The 25055-nt window shown below is 40.5% G+C and overlaps 2 protein-coding genes across 2 annotated transcripts; both read right to left on the reverse strand.

Moving 5' to 3' along the window:
• Positions 1-4750: 4750 nt before the first annotated feature.
• Positions 4751-6260, reverse strand: LOC131229821 (exopolygalacturonase-like). Its single transcript, XM_058225860.1, has 4 exons — positions 6123-6260; positions 5715-6020; positions 5097-5612; positions 4751-4978 (listed from the first exon to the last, which is right to left on the reverse strand). Exons 1-4 carry the CDS (start codon positions 6258-6260, stop codon positions 4751-4753), a joined length of 1188 nt encoding a protein of 395 aa, XP_058081843.1.
• A 6401-nt stretch (positions 6261-12661) lies between these two features.
• LOC131229822 (exopolygalacturonase-like) lies at positions 12662-14171 on the reverse strand. Its single transcript, XM_058225861.1, has 4 exons — positions 14034-14171; positions 13626-13931; positions 13008-13523; positions 12662-12889 (listed from the first exon to the last, which is right to left on the reverse strand). Exons 1-4 carry the CDS (start codon positions 14169-14171, stop codon positions 12662-12664), a joined length of 1188 nt encoding a protein of 395 aa, XP_058081844.1.
• Positions 14172-25055: the final 10884 nt, after the last annotated feature.

A 25055-nucleotide genomic window follows, 5' to 3' on the forward strand; every position in this document is an offset into this window, starting at 1 on the left:
CGGGCCCATACTTTAGGCATTGGCACATTCCTCGGGCTAAGCTTAAGCATCCAAGCCTAGGCCCGACTAATGGCCGCCCCAATTTTTATATGTTGTAGAGATGCCCTTTTCAATCTTATATATAGAGGACGTGTCCCTCCAATCTGCAGCAGGGATGACCGACTCATCCAGTTAACCCTTACTTTAAGACTTGTGGTGCCCAATGACTCAGACTAAGCCTGAGTACATTCAAAGCGGTCACATCAGAATCAAGTGGGCCATCAAGCACAATCAAATCATTTATCTAGTAAAAGATTCACTTGGAGTTTGCAGACGCTACTCTCTTGGGAGCATCCATCAATTTCCATATATTAATACCCACGGTAACATTCTTTATTTTTTCTAGTAGTATAATTTCCAAAATTGTATAGAAAGATGAATGATGTTGAGGGTCAAATATTGCATTTTAAACCTCAATTATTACCTGATTTTATGTACATGATAATGCTTAACGTCCTATTTTAATCGTATTTGTGCTGCAAGGTGAATTTAGGAGCCTGGACTGAAAAAAGGTACTAAAAGTGTGGATTGATGCTCTGAAATCACCAAGGTAAGGGACGGACCCTAGAGGACTGATATTGAAGAGTTTACATACCAGAGATCCCAGAAAATCATGCCACTCACATTAAACAGGCCCGAAAATCGTCCAGAATGCAAGATCACAAGGTTCCAACCATCCGTTTGGCTCAAAAATTTATATGGCCTGAGGACCATAAATTAACCGTACATGTAAAATTTAAGCCATTGGATCTATGTTGAAGTGTCCTAACGGATAGATCAGATACCAAATTTCTGATTTGGGGCCCACCGGATATCTGGATATGCTTCAATTTTTGACTTAACCCCTTAAATTATATGTTAAACAGGATGGACGGAGACGATTCCTTGACACATCATAGTGGACTCTACAGCCCAGTGGCAGATTGGAGCAGGCAACTAATCCCCGGCAACGGCGCTAAAAACTTGTTCACTCCCCAAGTATAGGGTTGTGATGTAGTAATAAACTCGGTAAGACCGAGGTCGAATCCCAAAGGACTGATACCTGTACGTTATCTGAAACCAAGTAGAACTAGAACTAAACTAAGATGTGATTTAAACCAAATAAAATTTAGGGAATAATTGTGGAATAATTATCTAAAACTTAAGTAATTCAGAGGAAGGAAACTAGGGATTCAGAGGATCCACTTATAGAGATCAAGGAGATCTTATGCCTGCTTCAAAAATCATGGAAATCAACTAGACTTCCTTTGATATAGTTTTCAAGAGATGAAAGGTATATGAGTTAGAATGGATTCCATCACCAAACCATGCCCAGGAGACAAAGTAAACAACAGAATCAAACTAATTACCAACCAACCAACAATGTATGAAGATCAGGAAGGGTACTGTCATCCTACCATGCCCATGGAACAATGATGAACAACAGGGCTTCCTGACTTCATAAACATAAAAAGGGGAAAGAAATACTCAAAGCCATTGCAAACCCATTGTAATTTCAGTCACAACAGACCATTAAAGACTAAGAAAAATATTCCTTTAATAATCAACTAAAATCAAATTCAGTTTATGAATTTTAAATTAAGGGCACAAAATAGAATCTCCCATCTCGCTACAGGCTTCACCTCTTAGCCCTAGCTAAGAGGTTTAGCCACACACAGGCATGATGCGGCTTGATCCTTTAAACAAAGTAAAATAAAATAAAAAGAAAAAAAGAAAATAAACAAAAGAAATACCAAACTCCACTCTCTTTCTTTTGTGCAATCGTCCAAGCCAAACTGTTGCTCACCTCCCCCCACTCTTCTCTCTCTCTCTCCATTTTATATGTGCCAGGGCAGTGCAGACGGAGGTTTTTGGAGAGAGACCTTGCTGGAGTCGGACTTTACGCACGCCCTCTGCTGCGACGATACCTCACGCAGTCATGAATGCGGCGTCTCCACTCTTCTTCTTCTTTGCTATCTTTCCAAAAGGACAACGTCCTCTGGGAGTTTTTTGGCAGACCTACATGATGAATGGTTCAGATCGTCCGTCCGATCGCCCCCAAGAGCGCACAATGGCCCGAGAAAGCCGGGCGGCGTCCGGTTTTCACGGACGTTGCAACAGAGCATTCGCTGATGCTTTGTGTGGCCTAGGATCAGTTGTTAGCCCATAAATCCATTCCGACCATTGGATTGGTCTCGCAAAACTGGTCGGATTTGATGTTGTTCGGGTCACATTTAGTGTGGCCCATCAAGAATATCATTCTACCGTCCAAACTACGTTGGATCAAGACTCTTCTGAGTATGTGTGCATGGGTTTGGAGAAACTCCTTTTGTACAGTTGGTTCGACCTTCTGGAACGAATGGACGGTCCGGATTGGTCGCGTGATCGAAGGTGGTGGCCCACTAAATATCAGCCGCAACCCCCTGTTTCTTTCGCAGGAAAGAAATTGAATTGGAGAGGGAAAGCTCGGTCAAGAGACGATTTGACCGTCTCTGCGTTGCCGTGCACGGTTAGTGCACCGACGCTGAACATGTGCAATGCACATGTGGGTCCCACGGTGATGTATATGAGAGATCAGCTCCATCCAACCTGGTTGCCACATAATTTAAATGGTTAACACCAAAATTGAAGTATTTCAAGATATCAGGCGGGCCCCAGATTGATAATTTGTGGGCTGATTTGTCCGTTGGGACATTTCCACAAAGATCCAATGGCTGATTTTCGACATGTACGGTTAATTTATGGTCCTTAGGCCATGTATGAAGTTTCGAACCAAGCAAATGGCGGAAACCCAGTGATCTTGCATTTTGGCTGACTTTCAGGCCGCTTGAGCTTCAGTTTCTCAATTTTCTCGGACCCCTGGCGTGTAATTCCGTTGATCTTGGTCCCCTGGAGTCCGTCCCTTGCCCTTGGTAAATTCAGAGCGTCAATCCATACATTTAGCACCATTTTTCAGTCCAGGCTCTTAAACACACCCTGCATTACAAACACGATTAATTCAGGCCGTTAAGCAGTATCATAATCGTAAATCCATGCAATCAATGGGGTCTAATATGCAATATTTGACCCTCAACAGCCTGCTGACTGACAATTTCTTAAAAGATTTTTTTTTCCCTCCAGTGTCTTTACACACGGCCGCCGTTCCTCGCTTGTGAACGCCACACATCATTCATTATTATGATCTGGACCGTCAATTGAGTCCATAGGTGGGGATTGACCCTCCTCAAGGTCACCATTTGGCCCCTTCTATCCGTATACACGTGGATCATCGAAAAACGCAGGATGAACGGCGAGTTGGTTTGATACAGTGTACCGCACAAAAACCATACAAAAACCACTCTAACATGACTGAAATTTCACCAGAAATCCAATTAACGGGTCGAATTTATCCAAAAATACCAATGTGGGGCCCACCGAGCATCCCAGCGCAGGTTGGTGCGCATGGAAACGTCCGGACGCCGTCCGATTTTTACGGACCATTGTGCGACCTTGGCTGTGATCAGATGCAAGATCTGAACTGTTCAGAAGATCCATAAGGGGGTTTTTACTCTGTGCAAGAAGTCGGATCGGGAAAGAAGGAAAATCTTTTATCCCAGATTCTGATCAAACCCAAGCACGCTTACGCAGAAACAGAGCAATACGCAGCAACGTGCGTAAGGAGCTTGCGCTCTCTCCCAGCCGACGTCCTTTTTGCCTATAAAAGAAAGAAAAAGAGAAAAGAGAGGGAATCTAAGGGACGTGCAGCCGTGGAGGCAAGGTGGAGACAGCCAAACTCCATCCTGCATGGAGTTTTCTTTCCTTCTTGATTCCTTCATCTTTAGTTTTCTTCCCTCTTCCCTTATGTTTTTAAGAGCCTTTATTTTCATCATGTCCGTGATGAGCTAAACCTCTTAGCTAGGGCTAAGAGGTGAAGCATGTAGTGTGATTAGGTTGGTTGCTTTGTTTTGATTCATGTCTTGTTGAACCTTATGGATTCTAGTTTGATTATTAAAGAATATTTTTAGTATTTAATGGTTTGTTGTGACTCAAATTACAATGGATCTGCGATTGCTTTGAATATTTTCTTTTCATGTTTTGAGATTGTGAAATTAGGTAGTCCCATTGTTGACCATCGTCTCATGGGCATGGTTGGGTGATGGAATCTTCCTAATCTTCTCAATTCTCTTATGATTGGTTGTGGGTTTGGTATATTGTTGTTGTTTGCCTTGTCGCCTGGGCATGGTTTGGTGACGGAATTACTTTTAAATCTTCACCACTCTTATCTATTGATGATTAGATCCACGAGAAGTTTGGAGATCTAACAAATCTCTTCTTACCAACTGGATAAGATAGGACTCCGATTCCAGTTGTGTCCTTGAATCAATGTAAGGTAGCTTCCCAATTGCTACAAGTGGATCCTTGACACCCTAGTTCCCACGTTTATTTTTATTAATTTTTAATTAATCTATTCACAATTATTCTCTTAATTTTCTCTGATTTAGATTACATCTTCGCCTAGTTCTAATTTAAGTTACTTTCAGATTACGTACAAGGTTCAGTCCCTGTAGATTCGACCTCGGTCTTACCGAGATTATTACTATATCACAACCCTATACTTGGGGTGTGAACCAATGAGAGAAGAAATAATGCATTTTCTTGAATGTGCGAACTATAAAATACAACTGAAATACATTTCATAATAATTTTCTTTTCTAATTGTTGAAAAGTTATGTATAGGAAGAAGTGAAGAGGATCAGAGGCAAGAGGGAGGGCTTTGTGGGCCAGAGGAAGTTCCCTTGATGTTAGAACATGAGGATGTGACAGGTCCCCCCAATCCACTGTAGACCAGGTTGATGTTGTTGAGCCGCACATTCTGACATGGCACGCCTTTGCTGCATAAAAGATTGACCGCAACCTGTGACGTCGAGCTGCCCCGAATGTTTGTGAAGCTAACGTCGCTGATCTTAACACGCGAAGGGGTCTAAGGGATAGAACGCCAAACCAACGTAATATGAATTAGATAAATTTTTTGCCGAAGATCCAAAGATTTTTTAAAGTAGTAAACCATAAACCAATGTACCGGGTGAGTGAAGATGTACCTGTTGGGTGCAGGATGCATATGGGCAATACTCTTGATCTATGATGATTGGATTATAGACATTATTCATGACTATATCCTTGAATGTGAAATCGGATGCAGACAAGATAGAAGAGTCTTGCCATGTCTTGATCCTTAAGCCGTTGGTGGTCCCTGCGATGGTGCAGTTCCTCACGTTCACGCCCACCACATTTCCTTCGTTTGGGTACTTTCCAAGGCTACCGATGCTGATACCGTGTCCTGGCCCACATAAGATGTTGGATATGGAGATATTGGAGGTGCCGGGGCCAATGGAGATGCAATCGTCGCCGGTGCCTATTACTGAACGGGAGATCGTCACCCCACTTGAGTCTCCTATGTGGATACCGTCCGTGTTAGGGCTGTCCCCAGGTGCGGAGATGTTAATAGAATGGAGCTTCAAGTTCTTGCACCCCACAATGTTCATGTGGAAGAGCTTGCTATTCACCGAAGATATGCTACGAATCGTTGCATCCGTCACAAACATGAATCGTAGGGACTGTGATTGTGATTAGAATAAATAAAAGACATGAATTCCTTTCGTTAGTCATCTTCATATATGCCATCCCAGTCTCTTGACAGGGACCATAACAAAACGTACCGTTGGTAAGAGCTTGCATTTCTTCATCTTGGGGCATTTATTGTGTGGCCAAGCTAAAGCTCCTTGACCGTCGAATGTCCCACCTCCTGTGACCATCAAGCCATTAATGTATTTGAACTCTATCCAACCGTCCGATTCGAACTTCTCAAGACCAGGTGCCTTCACCACCCCGGCGACCTGAAATACAATAGCACCCTTGCATGGCCCTTTGAATACAACAGGACCCACAAGGAATGTCCCATTGGGAATCAAAACCCTACCCATACCATCCCACGCACATGCCTCCTTCCATGCATCCAACAACGCCTACAAAACATACAAACACATGAATAATTTCAATGGTGTGTAGTAATGAGATGCACGTGCATTGCACGTGAGAATCATATATCATTGTATGTGCATTCTCACCTTGCTGCTGTCTGTTTTTCCGTCAGCGATTGCACCGAAATCCTTCACATTGAAAACTTTCGCCGGCGCGACGGCTTCGGCCACCCATGCAAACAAGAACACCAAACAGGCTGTCTGAAGATTCGATTTCGAACCCATTTCACTAATAGTGGAAACTATGTTTTTGGATTGTGATTTTCTCAACTTGCTTTTTTCAATGGATGGAATGAGAGCATTTGCATGGGGTATTTATACAGTAGGTGTACTAACGTCCTCATCTCTCTTTCTCTCTCTCTCCAACTTCTTTTAGTTTTGAAGGTTTTAACAACTCACCATCCTTGCTGTTCCACGAGAAACACATCCTTGACGGAATTGTGCGGTTGAGACATCCCTTACCGTCCAGTTGGTAGGGGGTACATTTGGACTACCATGGATGGGCCACGGTTACAAGCTTACACAAAATGAATGATCCTCGTCATCTGGTTGGTAGGATCTTAATGGATGGTAGAAGTGAGAAGTAGTAAAGGTTGATATTTTATGGGGAAAGGACCACAGAGTAAGGGCCAGGCTTATCATATTGAAGTGATTTCTGAAAAACTGACTATTTATGTTAGCGTCGACTAGATGAACGGTCCTGACTGACTCTTTAATAGCCATGTGTGCAGCCGAACGGGGCATGTCACGCATTCCTTTCTATTGCATTTATTTTACATGCATAACATCTCTCTATATTTAGATCTTATGTCCTGTAGTTGCAGTTGCCAACTTCTCCTATTTTTAGGCTGAGAAATGCTCCCGTACTCGGCAGTATGACTGATGATACGCAGGTGGTAAACTATTGAGAAATTGCGTAGGTGGCACACAAGTAACTCAAGTAAACCATCCAAACCAAATGTATCATGAACCAAAATTTAATTTTACTGAACTCTCTAATTATTAGATCGGTGGGCAGTGATTGCACTGCCAAAAATGAAAAATATCCTATGGTCTTAAATATTAAAAAATATGTGTCCAAGAATCCGAGGTTAATTAGGATGGTCCAACCAATATGATTTTCATATTCTAACTTATCTAGAGTAGTTTCAACAATTTACTTGAGTTAGTATGTTGCACGTGTACCATTTTAACCGTCTGTTTATCAGGTGTCACATGCTGTCAGATTATCATGTAACTCCTCACATTAGGCCCCGTTTGGCACGCGTCATGGTGTTACTATTACAAAAAGGGTTTAGAAAAAATATTACCTAATTGTTATGGAATTTATATCCCCATACCTTCTTCGAACATGTTTCAAATAGCCACCTCATTAATCATTATAATTATCATTCCACTACCTTCCGTTACATTTCTTCCACGACCAGTTGGTAGGCATGTCAGCAAATCAGTCGGTAGCTTGGGTTGGCCCAACTGTGATGTTTATGTAAGATCCATTTTGACTACGAGGTGCGTCATCATGTTAGGCCAATGGCTTAAATATCAACCCATTCATGGTGATTCAGGTGGACCACATCATTGGAAAAAAAGAAGTGTATATGGCAACGATCGCCCTAAAAACTGCTTCCCTTCGTATGACGCACTTAAATCATGTATGGGCCTATTTTTAGGCCCCATGCCTAAATTTTAGTGAGGCATCGAGTGGTTGAAGTATATTTCTAATAATCATGATGGTGGGCCCTATAAAACCAAGGGTAGAATCTCTCTCCCAAATTAATGTTTTGCTTGGTGTGGTCCACTTGAGTCACTAGCCAGCCTAATCATTTTTGGCTCTGGGTCCAAATGGGAATTATTCATCTAATGGCATAAGTGGATTTTACATGCAGGTCATGGCGGGCCCTACAAAAGATCAAGTCGCACCAATCCTCTCCACCCGTACAGAGAGAGTATTAAGAAAAAAGGGAATTGCGTTGGCCATAGGGATCACCGTGATGTTTATGTAAGATCCACTTTGACCAATAGATGTTTAGTCCCATGCGAGGTCCATTCAAAAAAAAATCAGGATGAGATGTGATTCTGGTGGGCCATGATAAAGGAAACAGTTGGGGGAGAGATGTTCACCCTTCATTTTATCAGGCGCGCCGTGACAATTAGATGAAATCCACTACAACCATTAAATTCCGCAAAATGTTTTTGGCATGTGGCCCAAAAAATCATACCCATTCGTGATTCATTTGGGCCACACTAATGGAAATAGTTTGGGTAAATGAATGATAACAATATCCATTATTGTGATATCTTTCTGAAAATCTTTTTGAAAAGGCATTGTGATGTAAATTCTATATTAATTAGTTATTATTATTTTTATTTAAAAAAATGGAGTGACCATGATAAGATAATCTCGCGTTTGGTAGGAACTGCGCTAGTGTGCATCGCTCTAGGTACGTTGTGCACCGAGAACCACGTGGGTGGAAGTCTCATGAGATCCACCGCGTCTGTCTAAAATTTATGTCCATCCAGAGCTAAAAAACAACACAGTGTAGCAAAACTTTAGGATGGAATGCCCACCATTAGCTTTTTGTGGGGCCCACCCTTGTGTTTAAGTACCATCCAATCCATGTGGCTGATTAGGATGAAGGAATTTTCTGAGAATCACAACATTCCCTAACTCAGGTGGGCCATACCACACGAATATAGAGGTTTTTAAGTATAATTTTATGTGGTGGTCCACCTGCGTTTTGAATCAGCCAAAATTTTAAGATGAAGGCTAAAAAAGGGATGATGCACCTATGGATGGGATGGGTTCTATGCATTTTAGTAAGAGAGAGTGAGCTAGGTATGCTAGTGCTTTTCCTTTTGATAATGTATGAAGTCACCTGCTACATTGTGGTACCGAGGCCAACTTGCACCCAGGCGTGTATCTCAAATGATGATGGAATCGTTCACATTCCGAGTTCTATGCTGCCCACGCTATGCTAAGAAACGTTTCTGGAATAGGTGAGTTGGTACAAAGATGGATGTTTCTAATGACTCATAGTTGAATCCAAATAAAAAAGACACAATAATCAACGGATCATGATTGTAAGAACATAGATTCTATATGGCAGAAGTGAGAACACGAATGGTTAAGTTCAGTTCACAGATGTAATTAAGGGGTGGAAACTGGCCACGGTACATGAGTTTGGTAGTGTGGCATCGAATCCTATCAAAGTGTCGATATGTCCACGCCCCACTTGTATAGCGTTGAATGGGGCATTTTCCCAAAACACAATGGCAATGGGGGAGTTATTTGATACTCTTGCAGTGCATGACGGTATAAGGTTGGCACTCGATCACCTAGAGATTGTATATTTTGCATACATTAACTCAAAATAAAATATGTAATTAGTGTAGCCCCACTTTCATTTAAATCACAGCATCAAGATGGGACCTTAAAAAAGAAATATTATCTGCCAATTTGTGGACATTTCTTGTTGAAATAGGACCGTACTCAATGTCCACCGCTATGGTAGCCACATAATGAGGCAATCTTAAATTTTCAGTCCTCACGCATCTATTCTGGGACGATAATTTGAAATGTTTAAGTTTAATTATTTTACACCATGCATGCAATCTGAAAGTAATTTCCAAGTTTCTTAGTATTATCAATCATGCTTTTGCGGAATATTAAAGTATTTATCTTTGGTAAGGTACATCGAAAATCTAACGGTTGCGTTTAGGGTTTTTTACAATGACCAAAATCAATTATTTGATGGGCTCCCCTTCCATGGGAGATGCCCCAAAAACACTTAACGGTTTAATATTTCAACCATTTGGTCATACAAAGTCTATGGTGATCATTCATCTTCATGCACCAAGTTATGGCGTGTTCGATTCGATTGTCCACTGATTATATTTATGCTAATCGTGTACATCAGTAGGAACCAATAAGAAGTGTATTTTAAGCCATTATGATGGTGGTCCACTTAATGGATTGGGCCAGTGAGCCAAGCTGAGCCACTCATCATTGGCCCTATCCCAACCTAACTTACCATCGGGCCCATACTTTAGGCATTGGCACATTCCTCGGGCTAAGCTTAAGCATCCAAGCCTAGGCCCGACTAATGGCCGCCCCAATTTTTATATGTGGTAGAGATGCCCTTTTCAATCTTATATATGGAGGACGTGTCCCTCCAATCTGCAGCAGGGATGACCGACTCATCCAGTTAACCCATACTTTAAGACTTGTGGTGCCCAAGGACTCAGACTAAGCCTGAGTACACTCAAAGCGGTCACATTAGAATCAAGTGGGCCATCAAGCACAATCAAATCATTTATCCAGTAAAAGATTCACTTGGAGTTTGCATACGCTACTCTCTTGGGAGCATCCATCAATTTCCATATATTAATACCCACGGTAACATTCTTTATTTTTTCTAGTAGTATAATTTCCAAAATTGTATAGAAAGATGAATGATGTTGAGGGTCAAATATTGCATATTAAACCTCAATTATTACCTGATTTTACGTACATGATAATGCTTAACGTCCGATTTTAATCGTATTTGTGCTGCAAGGTGAATTTTGGAGCCTGGACTGAAAAGAAGGTACTAAAAGTGTGGATTTGATGCTTTGAAATCACCAAGGCAAGGGACGGACCCTAGAGGACTGAGATTGAAGAGTTTACATACCGGAGATCCCAGAAAATCACGCCACTCACATTAAATGGGCCCGAAAATTGTCTAGAATGCAAGATCACAAGGTTCCAACCATCCGTTTGGCTCAAAAAATTTATATATGGCCTGAGGACCATAAATTAACCGTACATGTAAAATTTAAGCCATTGGATCTATGTTGAAGTATCCTAACGGATAGATCAGATACCAAATATCTAATTTGGGGCCCACCGGATATCTGGATATGCTTCAATTTTTGACTTAACCCCTTAAATTATATGTTAAACAGGATGGATGGAGACGATTCCGCGACACATCATAGTGGACCCCACATGTAAAGATTTTTTTTTTCCCTCCAGTGTCTTTACGCACGGCCGCCGTTCCTCGCTTGTGAACGCCACTCATCATTCATTATTATGATCTGGACCGTCAATTGAGTCCATAGGTGGGGATTGACCCTCGTCAAGGTGACCGTTTGGCCCCTTCTATCCGTATACACGTGGATCATCGAAAAACGCAGGATGAACGGCGAGTTGGTTTGATACAGTGTACCGCACAAAAACCATACAAAAACCACTCTAACATGACTGAAATTTCACCAGAAATCCAATTAACGGGTCGGATTTATCCGAAAATACCAATGTGGGGCCCACCGAGCATCCCAGCGCAGGTTGGTGCGCATGGAAACGTCCGGACGCCGTCCGATTTTTACGGACCATTGTGCGACCTTGGCTGTGATCAGATGCAAGATCTGAACTGTTCAGAAGATCCATAAGGGGGTTTTTACTCTGTGCAAGAAGTCGGATCGGGAAAGAAGGAAAATCTTTTATCCCAGATTCTGATCAAACGCAAGCACGCTTACGCAGAAACAGAGCAATACGCAGCAACGTGCGTAAGGAGCTTACGCTCTCTCCCAGCTGACGTCCTTTTTGCCTATAAAAGAAAGAAAAAGAGAAAAGAGAGGGAATCTAAGGGACGTGCAGCCGTGGAGGCAAGGTGGAGACAGCCAAACTCCATCCTGCATGGAGTTTTCTTTCCTTCTTGATTCCTTCATCTTTAGTTTTCTTCCCTCTTCCCTTATGTTTTTAAGAGCCTTTATTTTCATCATGTCCGTGATGAGCTAAACCTCTTAGCTAGGGCTAAGAGGTGAAGCATGTAGTGTGATTAGGTTGGTTGCTTTGTTTTGATTCATGTCTTGTTGAACCTTATGGATTCTAGTTTGATTATTAAAGAATATTTTTAGTATTTAATGGTTTGTTGTGACTCAAATTACAATGGATCTACGATTGCTTTGAATATTTTCTTTTCATGTTTTGAGATTGTGAAATTAGGTAGTCCCATTGTTGACCATCGTCTCATGGGCATGGTTGGGTGATGGAATCTTCCTAATCTTCTCAATTCTCTTATGATTGGTTGTGGGTTTGGTATATTGTTGTTGTTTGCCTTGTCGCCTGGGCATGGTTTGGTGACGGAATTACTTTTAAATCTTCACCACTCTTATCTATTGATGATTAGATCCACGAGAAGTTTGGAGATCTAACAAATCTCTTCTTACCAACTGGATAAGATAGGACTCCGATTCCAGTTGTGTCCTTGAATCAATGTAAGGTAGCTTCCCAATTGCTACAAGTGGATCCTTGACACCCTAGTTCCCACGTTTATTTTTATTAATTTTTAATTAATCTATTCACAATTATTCTCTTAATTTTCTCTGATTTAGATTACATCTTCGCCTAGTTCTAATTTAAGTTACTTTCAGATTACGTACAAGGTTCAGTCCCTGTGGATTCGACCTCGGTCTTACCGAGATTATTACTATATCACAACCCTATACTTGGGGTGTGAACCAATGAGAGAAGAAATAATGCATTTTCTTGAATGTGCGAACTATAAAATACAACTGAAATACATTTCATAATAATTTTCTTTTCTAATTGTTGAAAAGTTATGTATAGGAAGAAGTGAAGAGGATCAGAGGCAAGAGGGAGGGCTTTGTGGGCCAGAGGAAGTTCCCTTGATGTTAGAACATGAGGATGTGACAGGTCCCCCCAATCCACTGTAGACCAGGTTGATGTTGTTGAGCCGCACATTCTGACATGGCACGCCTTTGCTGCATAAAAGATTGACCGCAACCTGTGACGTCGAGCTGCCCCGAATGTTTGTGAAGCTAACGTCGCTGATCTTAACACGCGAAGGGGTCTAAGGGATAGAACGCCAAACCAACGTAATATGAATTAGATAAATTTTTTGCCGAAGATCCAAAGATTTTTTAAAGTAGTAAACCATAAACCAATGTACCGGGTGAGTGAAGATGTACCTGTTGGGTGCAGGATGCATATGGGCAATACTCTTGATCTATGATGATTGGATTATAGACATTATTCATGACTATATCCTTGAATGTGAAATCGGATGCAGACAAGATAGAAGAGTCTTGCCATGTCTTGATCCTTAGGCCGTTGGTGGTCCCTGCGATGGTGCAGTTCCTCACGTTCACGCCCACCACATTTCCTTCGTTTGGGTACTTTCCAAGGCTACCGATGCTGATACCGTGTCCTGGCCCACATAAGATGTTGGATATGGAGATATTGGAGGTGCCGGGGCCAATGGAGATGCAATCGTCGCCGGTGCCTATTACTGAACGGGAGATCGTCACCCCACTTGAGTCTCCTATGTGGATACCGTCCGTGTTAGGGCTGTCCCCAGGTGCGGAGATGTTAATAGAATGGAGCTTCAAGTTCTTGCACCCCACAATGTTCATGTGGAAGAGCTTGCTATTCACCGAAGATATGCTACGAATCGTTGCATCCGTCACAAACATGAATCGTAGGGACTGTGATTGTGATTAGAATAAATAAAAGACATGAATTCCTTTCGTTAGTCATCTTCATATATGCCATCCCAGTCTCTTGACAGGGACCATAACAAAACGTACCGTTGGTAAGAGCTTGCATTTCTTCATCTTGGGGCATTTATTGTGTGGCCAAGCTAAAGCTCCTTGACCGTCGAATGTCCCACCTCCTGTGACCATCAAGCCATTAATGTATTTGAACTCTATCCAACCGTCCGATTCGAACTTCTCAAGACCAGGTGCCTTCACCACCCCGGCGACCTGAAATACAATAGCACCCTTGCATGGCCCTTTGAATACAACAGGACCCACAAGGAATGTCCCATTGGGAATCAAAACCCTACCCATACCATCCCACGCACATGCCTCCTTCCATGCATCCAACAACGCCTACAAAACATACAAACACATGAATAATTTCAATGGTGTGTAGTAATGAGATGCACGTGCATTGCACGTGAGAATCATATATCATTGTATGTGCATTCTCACCTTGCTGCTGTCTGTTTTTCCGTCAGCGATTGCACCGAAATCCTTCACATTGAAAACTTTCGCCGGCGCGACGGCTTCGGCCACCCATGCAAACAAGAACACCAAACAGGCTGTCTGAAGATTCGATTTCGAACCCATTTCACTAATAGTGGAAACTATGTTTTTGGATTGTGATTTTCTCAACTTGCTTTTTTCAATGGATGGAATGAGAGCATTTGCATGGGGTATTTATACAGTAGGTGTACTAACGTCCTCATCTCTCTTTCTCTCTCTCTCCAACTTCTTTTAGTTTTGAAGGTTTTAACAACTCACCATCCTTGCTGTTCCACGAGAAACACATCCTTGACGGAATTGTGCGGTTGAGACATCCCTTACCGTCCAGTTGGTAGGGGGTACATTTGGACTACCATGGATGGGCCACGGTTACAAGCTTACACAAAATGAATGATCCTCGTCATCTGGTTGGTAGGATCTTAATGGATGGTAGAAGTGAGAAGTAGTAAAGGTTGATATTTTATGGGGAAAGGACCACAGAGTAAGGGCCAGGCTTATCATATTGAAGTGATTTCTGAAAAACTGACTATTTATGTTAGCGTCGACTAGATGAACGGTCCTGACTGACTCTTTAATAGCCATGTGTGCAGCCGAACGGGGCATGTCACGCATTCCTTTCTATTGCATTTATTTTACATGCATAACATCTCTCTATATTTAGATCTTATGTCCTGTAGTTGCAGTTGCCAACTTCTCCTATTTTTAGGCTGAGAAATGCTCCCGTACTCGGCAGTATGACTGATGATACGCAGGTGGTAAACTATTGAGAAATTGCGTAGGTGGCACACAAGTAACTCAAGTAAACCATCCAAACCAAATGTATCATGAACCAAAATTTAATTTTACTGAACTCTCTAATTATTAGATCGGTGGGCAGTGATTGCACTGCCAAAAATGAAAAATATCCTATGGTCTTAAATATTAAAAAATATGTGTCCAAGAATCCGAGGTTAATTAGGATGGTCCAACCAATATGATTTTCATATTCTAACTTATCTAGAGTAGTTTCAACAATTTACTTGAGTTAGTATGTTGCACGTGTACCATTTTAACCGTCTGTTTATCAGGTGTCACATGCTGTCAGATTATCATGTAACTCCTCACCTTAGGCCCCGTTTGGCACGCGTCATGGTGCTACTATTACAAAAAGGGTTTACAAAAAATATTACCTAATTGTTATGGAATTTATATCCCCATACCTTCTTCGAACATGTTTCAAATAGCCACCTCATTAATCATTATAATTATCATTCCACTACCTTCCGTTACATTTCTTCCACGACCAGTTGGTAGGCATGTCAGCAAATCGGTCGGTAGCTTGGGTTGGCCCAACTGTGATGTTTATGTAAGATCCATTTTGACTACGAGGTGCGTCATCATGTTAGGCCAATGGCTTAAATATCAACCCATTCATGGTGATTCAGGTGGACCACATCATTGGAAAAAAAGAAGTGTATATGGCAACGATCGCCCTAAAAACTGCTTCCCTTCGTATGACGCACTTAAATCATGTATGGGCCTATTTTTAGGCCCCATGCCTAAATTTTAGTGAGGCATCGAGTGGTTGAAGTATATTTCTAATAATCATGATGGTGGGCCCTATAAAACCAAGGGTAGAATCTCTCTCCCAAATTAATGTTTTGCTTGGTGTGGTCCACTTGAGTCACTAGCCAGCCTAATCATTTTTGGCTCTGGGTCCAAATGGGAATTATTCATCTAATGGCATAAGTGGATTTTACATGCAGGTCATGGCGGGCCCTACAAAAGATCAAGTCGCACCAATCCTCTCCACCCGTACAGAGAGAGTATTAAGAAAAAAGGGAATTGCGTTGGCCATAGGGATCACCGTGATGTTTATGTAAGATCCACTTTGACCAATAGATGTTTAGTCCCATGCGAGGTCCATTCAAAAAAAAATCAGGATGAGATGTGATTCTGGTGGGCCATGATAAAGGAAACAGTTGGGGGGGAGATGTTCACCCTTCATTTTATCGGGCGCGCCGTGACAATTAGATGAAATCCACTACAACCATTAAATTCCGCAAAATGTTTTTGGCATGTGGCCCAAAAAATCATACCCATTCGTGATTCATTTGGGCCACACTAATGGAAATAGTTTGGGTAAATGAATGATAACAATATCCATTATTGTGATATCTTTCTGAAAATCTTTTTGAAAAGGCATTGTGATGTAAATTCTATATTAATTAGTTATTATTATTTTTATTTTAAAAAAATGGAGTGACCATGATAAGATAATCTCGTGTTTGGTAGGAGCTACGCTAGTGTGCATCGCTCTAGGTACGTTGTGCACCGAGAACCACGTGGGTGGAAGTCTCATGAGATCCACCGCGTCTGTCTAAAATTTATGTCCATCCAGAGCTAAAAAACAACACAGTGTAGCAAAACTTTAGGATGGAATGCCCACCATTAGCTTTTTGTGGGGCCCACCCTTGTGTTTAAGTACCATCCAATCCATGTGGCTGATTAGGATGAAGGAATTTTCTGAGAATCACAACATTCCCTAACTCAGGTGGGCCATACCACACGAATATAGAGGTTTTTAAGTATAATTTTATGTGGTGGTCTACCTGCGTTTTGAATCAGCCAAAATTTTAAGATGAAGGCTAAAAAAGGGATGATGCACCTATGGATGGGATGGGTTCTATGCATTTTACTAAGAGAGAGTGAGCTAGGTATGCTAGTGCTTTTCCTTTTGATAATGTATGAAGTCACCTGCTACATTGTGGTACCGAGGCCAACTTCCACCCAGGCGTGTATCTCAAATGATGATGGAATCGTTCACATTCTGAGTTCTATGCTGCCCACGCTATGCTAAGAAACGTTTCTGGAATGGGTGAGTTGGTACAAAGATGGATGTTTCTAATGACTCATAGTTGAATCCAAATAAAAAAGACACAATAATCAACGGATCATGATTGTAAGAACATGGATTCTATATGGTAGAAGTGAGAACACGAATGGTTAAGTTCAGTTCACAGATGTAATTAAGGGGTGGAAACTGGCCACGGTACATGAGTTTGGTAGTGTGGCATCGAATCCTATCAAAGTGTCGATATGTCCACGCCCCACTTGTATAGCGTTGAATGGGGCATTTTCCCAAAACACAATGGCAATGGGGGAGTTATTTGATACTCTCGCAGTGCATGACGGTATAAGGTTGGCACTTGATCACCTAGAGATTGTATATTTTGCATACATTAACTCAAAATAAAATATGTAATTAGTGTAGCTCCACTTTCATTTAAATCACAGCATCAAGATGGGACTTTAAAAAAGAAATATTATCCGCCAATTTGTGGACATTTCTTGTTGAAATAGGACCGTACTCAATGTCCACCGCTATGGTAGCCACATAATGAGGTAATCTTAAATTTTCAGTCCTGACGCATCTATTCTGGGATGATAATTTGAAATGTTTAAGTTTAATTATTTTACACCATACATGTAATCTGAAAGTAATTTCCAAGTGTCTTAGTATTATCAATCATGCTTTTGCGAAATATTGAAGTATTTATCATTAGTAAGGTACATCAAAAATCTAACGGTTGCGTTTAGGGTTTTTTACAATGACCAAAATCAATTATTTGATGGGCTCCCCTTCCATGGGAGATGCCCCAAAAACACTTAACGGTTTAATATTTCAACCATTTGGTCATACAAAGTCTATGGTGATCATTCATCTTCATGCACCAAGTTATGGCGTGTTCGATTCAATTGTCCATTGATTATATTTATGCTAATCGTGTACATCAGTAGGAACCAATAAGAAGTGTATTTTAAGCCATTATGATGGTGGTCCACTTAATGGATCGAGCCAGTGAGCCAAGCTGAGCCACTCATCATTGGCCCTAGCCCAGCCTAACCTACCATCGGGCCCATACTTTAGGCATTGACACATTCCTCGGGCTAAGCTTAAGCATCCAAGCCTAGGCCCGACTAATAGCTGCCCCAATTTTTATATGTGGTAGAGATGCCCTTTTAAATCTTATATATAGAGGACGTGTCCCTCCAATCTGTAGCGGGGATGACCGACTCATCCAGTTAGCCCTTACTTTAAGACTTGTGGTGCCCAATGACTCAGACTAAACCTGAGTACACTCAAAGCGGTCACATCAGAATCAAGTGGGCCATCAAGCACAATCAAATCATTTATCCGGTAAAAGATTCACTTGGAGTTTGCATACACTACTCTCTTAGGAGCATCCATCAATTTCCATATATTAATACCCACGGTAACATTCTTTATTTTTTCTAGTAGTATAATTTCCAAAATTGTATAGAAAGATGAATGATGTTGAGGGTCAAATATTGCATATTAAACCTCAATTATTACCTGATTTTACGTACATGATAATGCTTAACGTCCGATTTTAATCGTATTTGTGCTGCAAGGTGAATTTTGGAGCCTGGACTGAAAAGAAGGTACTAAAAGTGTGGATTTGATGCTTTGAAATCACCAAGGCAAGGGACGGACCCTAGAGGACTGAGATTGAAGAGTTTACATACCGGAGATCCCAGAAAATCACGCCACTCACATTAAATGGGCCCGAAAATTGTCTAGAATGCAAGATCACAAGGTTCCAACCATCCGTTTGGCTCAAAAAATTTATATATGGCCTGAGGACCATAAATTAACCGTACATGTAAAATTTAAGCCATTGGATCTATGTTGAAGTATCCTAACGGATAGATCAGATACCAAATATCTAATTTGGGGCCCACCGGATATCTGGATATGCTTCAATTTTTGACTTAACCCCTTAAATTATATGTTAAACAGGATGGATGGAGACGATTCCGCGACACATCATAGTGGACCCCACATGTATACTGTGCGTGCACATTGTGCACGTGCACAGGCTGTGCACGAGAAATCCCAAGGTCGGTCAGCGCCTGCTGACCGACAATTTCTTAAAAGATTTTTTTTTTCCCTCCAGTGTCTTTACGCACGGCCGCCGTTCCTCGCTTGTGAACGCCACTCATCATTCATTATTATGATCTGGACCGTCAATTGAGTCCATAGGTGGGGATTGACCCTCGTCAAGGTGACCGTTTGGCCCCTTCTATCCGTATACACGTGGATCATCGAAAAACGCAGGATGAACGGCGAGTTGGTTTGATACAGTGTACCGCACAAAAACCATACAAAAACCACTCTAACATGACTGAAATTTCACCAGAAATCCAATTAACGGGTCGGATTTATCCGAAAATACCAATGTGGGGCCCACCGAGCATCCCAGCGCAGGTTGGTGCGCATGGAAACGTCCGGACGCCGTCCGATTTTTACGGACCATTGTGCGACCTTGGCTGTGATCAGATGCAAGATCTGAACTGTTCAGAAGATCCTACGTTTTATCTGCGAAGTCGATGAAATGTAAGTTAATATCTTTATCCCATCTCATCAAACGTAATTTCCAAGCAGTTTCTTGTATTATCATAGCTCGATTACTTAGTTTAAAGCTAACCATTATCTTGAAGTACATCGAAATCAGTTACGTTATTTACAATCCAAATTATATGGGACCCTTCAAAGGTAATGCCCCAAAATTCCTTAACCGGTTCTAATTTCCACCGGTCATACAACTATGTGATCCATTCATCTTTATCGACCATATGGGTTCGATTCGATTGCCCCTTCATTTTGCTAACGTGACATCGAAACCAATAGAAGGTTTTTAGCCATATGATGTGGTCACAAACCAATGAAACCTTAATGACGCAAAACCAACACATTACGGCCATATCCAACCAAATACCACGGCCCAACTTGGCATGCAATTGGGCAGCTGAAGCATCCAGCTAGGCCGATAAGGCCTGCCCGCCGATTTTATAGTGGACTAGGATGCCTTTTAGTTATGTAAGAGGAATCTCGAATCGCAAGGAAACTCTCCAGAACCGATCAAAAGAACTTGGCCGCAAGCACGCACTCAGCACGAGCCTCAAACGAGTACAAGAATCCAAGGGGCCATCAAGCAAGACAGAATCTTTTCCAGAGAAGGAGATGGAGGCATACGCACCCCGGGAGTTTCCATCCTTCTGATTCTTCATCTTATTCTTCACTTTTTTTTATTTTTCTTAGGTATTTCAAATGCAAAGAGTGAATGATGTTGGTCATACTAAGCTACTCAATTCGTTTTGACTATGATTTGTTAACTTAGATTTTATTATATTTTGGATTTGAATTTTGATGACTAAAGATTAAAGTGGATTTTGCTTTGAAATCCAGGTTGGATGTTTAGAGTGACATGAGATTGAGGTCTTCATCGGAGTTCTGATGATCGTCCACTTCTCAATTTTTGGCCAATTGGTGTCGTATGTTGAGTTCTTAGTTCCACCTCTGTTGGTCAAATTACTATATATGGCAGACCATAAATTCCGTAATTACAAATTTAACATTAGGATCTATTGATAGTATCCTCGATAATGGAGTTCCAATTGCTAAGTGGTCCGTGAACCTAGTTCCCACGTTTATTTTATTAACTTAAATTATATTTAAATTCTATTGATTAATTCATTCTAATTACATCATTTGCCCACATGTTGCTGTCTGCACATTTGACGTACCTGCACAATCCTAAATGCGGCTACCGAGCAATTTAAAATTTTTTGTCCTCCAGATTTTACAGCATTCTTTCCTAATGGACGATCAATTATAATGAATATTCGGCAAATGGTCATAGGGATAAGGATTGATGCCAAGGTGACGTTTGGCCACATTCTACCGGTGAGTACACTGGATGGATCCCTCGTAAAACGAGATTGACCCGATTGGAGCCGTGTTTGTAGCGCTCCGCACAAAACGCATGCAAAAGCATACAACTGAAACCGACGCCGAATGTAAGCTAACTGATTTACAGCGAAGTCTAAGGAAACAACCAAGACGTAATATGAAATTTTAGCCAAGATAAGTATTAAAGTACCGGGTAAGAGTGGTCGGTGCATTGCATTACTTTGGGTCTTGAGATTGGATTATGAATTTTATGAAATGTGGAGAATGTGGAGCTTAGGCCGTTGGTGGTCCCTGCGATGGTGCAGTTCCTCACGTTCACGCCCACCACATTTCCTTCGTTTGGGTACTTTCCAAGGCTACCGATGCAACGATATCTGCCACATAAATGTTGGATATGAGATAATGGAGTCCGGGCAATGAGTCAATCGCGCGTGCCTATGCAATTGACCCAACGGATGTCCATCGCCAGTGTACCGTCTAGGCGTGTAACGGCCGTGTTGCCCCACAGTCATGTGTAAGCTTTATCACCAAGTATGCTAATGTATCGTCAGAAATGAATCGTGAATGTGATCTTGTAAAATAATACTGATCCTTTGTGTCCTTCATAATCAATCCTCGTGACCAAAGACTGACACACACATAAGCCATTTGACAAACTCACTTACTATACTGGCCCAAATTTGATCCAATAATCCGACCTCCGGAATAGTCCAATACTGACCATCGAGCCTTACGATGTGACATGACTGACCTCAGTCCACGTCTTACACAGACCACTTCTACAACGCAACGAGCTCTATCAGCATAAACCAGCACTCACATGAAGTCAACTGGAAGAGAAGACCATACGGAATAAACCCTAGCTTACATCTCCCCATGCCCTTCCATACAAGCCAAAACTCAACTAAATCAGTGTAGAGGAGATCAGTCATGCATTCATATATATTACTTCTCCTTCTCGTCTTTTTCCTCTTGCCAAATTTAATGAAACTTTCGGCGAAAGACCAAACTCAGTCGTTCACCTCTAAAGGGATGAAGTATTCAGTTCTTTGTTGAACATCATTATTACGTGGACTTATTTTATTTTGTAGTTTATTCTTTTAAATACTTCATGGATTGGGTTAAACTCTCCTTTATCTCTTCATCGTGTTGGAGGTACTTACCATCTTGGAGGACAGTTGGAAGTGTACGTTATAATCTCTAGTCGTTGTGGGTTTATGGTTTCTATGTGGAGTTAACACTTATAAATACCATGCATTGTGATTGGAAGGAACGAATATTTACATGGATTTAATGATATTGTTTGTTAGGCTCCATTAAATGGAACTACCCTGCATTTTAGATTTAAAACATATTACTTCTCATAATTTTAAGGATACTCCTACTAATTGTAGTAGCCATGTTTAATTCTGTCTCATTTAGATCGTGTTTCACCAATGATTGATATTAATTTATCTTGGTGGTACAATCTTATTATATAGGATTGATGTCACAAATATTGATTAGTTCCTGTAATTTTAGTGTTGGTGAGGCAAAATAAATAAACTTCCTAATCCATGTTTGACCAGAGATTGTAATTAACGTTGATTACCAATTGATCTATTCCATATTGATGCCAATGATTTTTATATCGTTCCATACTTAATCTACTGTGTCAAGATCCGATGTAATCACATTAGTTTGTCCACATATTTTATTTAAATTTTAACTATTAACGTAGGTTAAATTACTTCATATTTGCATCGATTAATTACCCTATCGTGTTCATTATATTATTATAGTTACTCTTGACACGATTGGATAGTAAGATCGATGTCTGGTTATCCGAACGCGATGTTATAGTGTACCATTTTCACTGAGTATTTCCGCTCATCGATTTGTGTCGGCAAATTAAGCCATGCATGGATATAGAAATCCACACCTCTTGAATGACGATTGGGCATTAGAAACAGGTAATCGTTCCTAACCATTATTAAAATTTTACCGCTGCTAATTTAGAGTTGACCATCGAGTAGTTAAAAATCTTGAAGTATTACGGTGGCCAACAAGGAAAGTGTGAATTAGCCATGTTAAAGTCCGCTTGATCAGCATACATGATTATCAGGTATCCCATTTGGATGGAATCATGTATTCTTGGCCCACATCGAATTGGTAGAACCTCCATCTAATATCAATGTGACCTAATAAAAGGTGACCAATAGTATTTTTATTTGGTCATAGATATTGCCGTAATGCTTTGCCGTCGAATTCATTCAGATAATGGTGAATTACGTCGATCACCACGTAAAAATGATATTCCCCCATCACCTACATGTACCAATCTTTAAAATCAAATTCATTGCAATTACCTAGGTCACCTGATTGATATTGAATAATGATAATGACAATTTGATATCTAATTATTCAAGATGTATGTAATATCTATGTGTGATATTCTTTTGCATTAATAAGATGACAGCTAAATAAGATGCTTGGGACGCTTCATGTTGGCACGAACAGATCAGTTCCAATACCATTTAATGTGAATGTTTGGATCCAGCTGCTAATTAGCGATGTATTCAGTTTAGGCCACTATAAGATTTGGTATGTAATTGTAGAGATCCTATGATTTTAGAATCTCAAATGCAATGATAAACTTGAAATTAATGTACATCCACAGTATGTAGGAATTAAGTGATACAGTGGTAGTCGCCAGTGTGCAAGCTATAATGATGACGATCCTGGTAAGTTCATATCGCCAGATAGAGTTATGTTGACAGCTTCATAAGAAGTTATAATTACGGAATGTGATGACACCTGACTATTTCATTTGATTCGCTAACATTAAGTCCATTGATATCTAAGAATGCAAAGGAATTTGTCATAATCTTTATAATCCAATCCCTATCACAGACATTTAAAAGTTCTTAGGTGACAAATTTTTATTTAGGTGAATCATCGTTGTCAAATAATAGTAATGATGCTTGGTAGGAGATGTACTAATACCATCAAATCGATTGACCATTAGCTTTACTTTAATCTTTCAAGCATCCGCAATGGAATGTACTTGACAAAGGTTAAATTAGCCACTCGGCGTACAAAGTATGATTTCATCTTCATCACCAAGTTTGCCATGCTTGTTAATTCACGTTAGATTTTCTCAATGTGGCATCGTGTAGACACCAATCGATGCCTATATGTCCACTAAATCCTCCAGCCACCTATCACGTACAATTTATAATAACATAGCATTAGAATTTCCAAGTTATAATACACATGGTAATTTTAAGTATGAGTGATGCACTCATTTATTAGTTTCGTTCCAATCTTATCAGTGGTCTTGCCATCTCTTGGTTGAACTGACATTGGTAATCCTTTAAACATGCACATAGGCTTTTGATCCACGGTTACTAGTGTGACACACCTAAAGAGTTAATCATAATTCTTTAAAAGTTCCTTATGTTGGACACATTTATTTATCTATTACAATGCATTTAAGATTATTCATTTCATTAATCTAAGGCCTATATAGCCAGTAATGTCAATATGGCTTCTTTATTATGAATCTCGACCAAATAGACTGTTACTTATTAAGTTTTGACCAATCACAACAAGTATTTACTCAAAATCAATGGGCCTGCAAATAATCTTACCAATCCTTCCGGAAGTTAAGCTGGTTTGGGGCATGGACACCATATGGGGTTTATTCAAGATCCAAAAAAATAGAATGATTTGCACCGGTCATACAATAAATTGAATTATTCGAAAGTTAAGGGTGTTTTATTTCGAAATTGGCCAAATTAAATTGAAGTGGATAAAAAAAATTTTGATTTGATGCCTTAATGTTGGCGATAAAAAGTCCATCTTTATTTCCCTTTAAAACCAAAATTCTTTTAATTAAATTTTTTTAAGAAACCCATTTTAATTTTTTAGTTTTGGGTGCCCTTTCAAATTTTAAATTGGGAGTCCCCCTCCAAAATTAATAAAAAAATTTAAAAATTGGGGTTGGGCTCTGTCCTATTTTCGTCCCAAACCTAAAAAAAGGGATCATTTTCCAAAAATGGTTGGTCCAAGTGTATATTAGGAATTTTTTCCCAAATTTTTTTTTCCCCAAAAATAAAAATATTCATTTTCAAAATTTAAAAAATTTTAAGATTTTTCAATATTTAATGGACGTGAACCAAGGGGAAAAAATTAAATTAAATTTATTGAACAACCAAACGGGAGTAGGG

Source organism: Magnolia sinica, chromosome 16 (assembly GCF_029962835.1).
Source record: "Magnolia sinica isolate HGM2019 chromosome 16, MsV1, whole genome shotgun sequence".
Classification (NCBI taxonomy): Eukaryota; Viridiplantae; Streptophyta; class Magnoliopsida; order Magnoliales; family Magnoliaceae; genus Magnolia; species Magnolia sinica.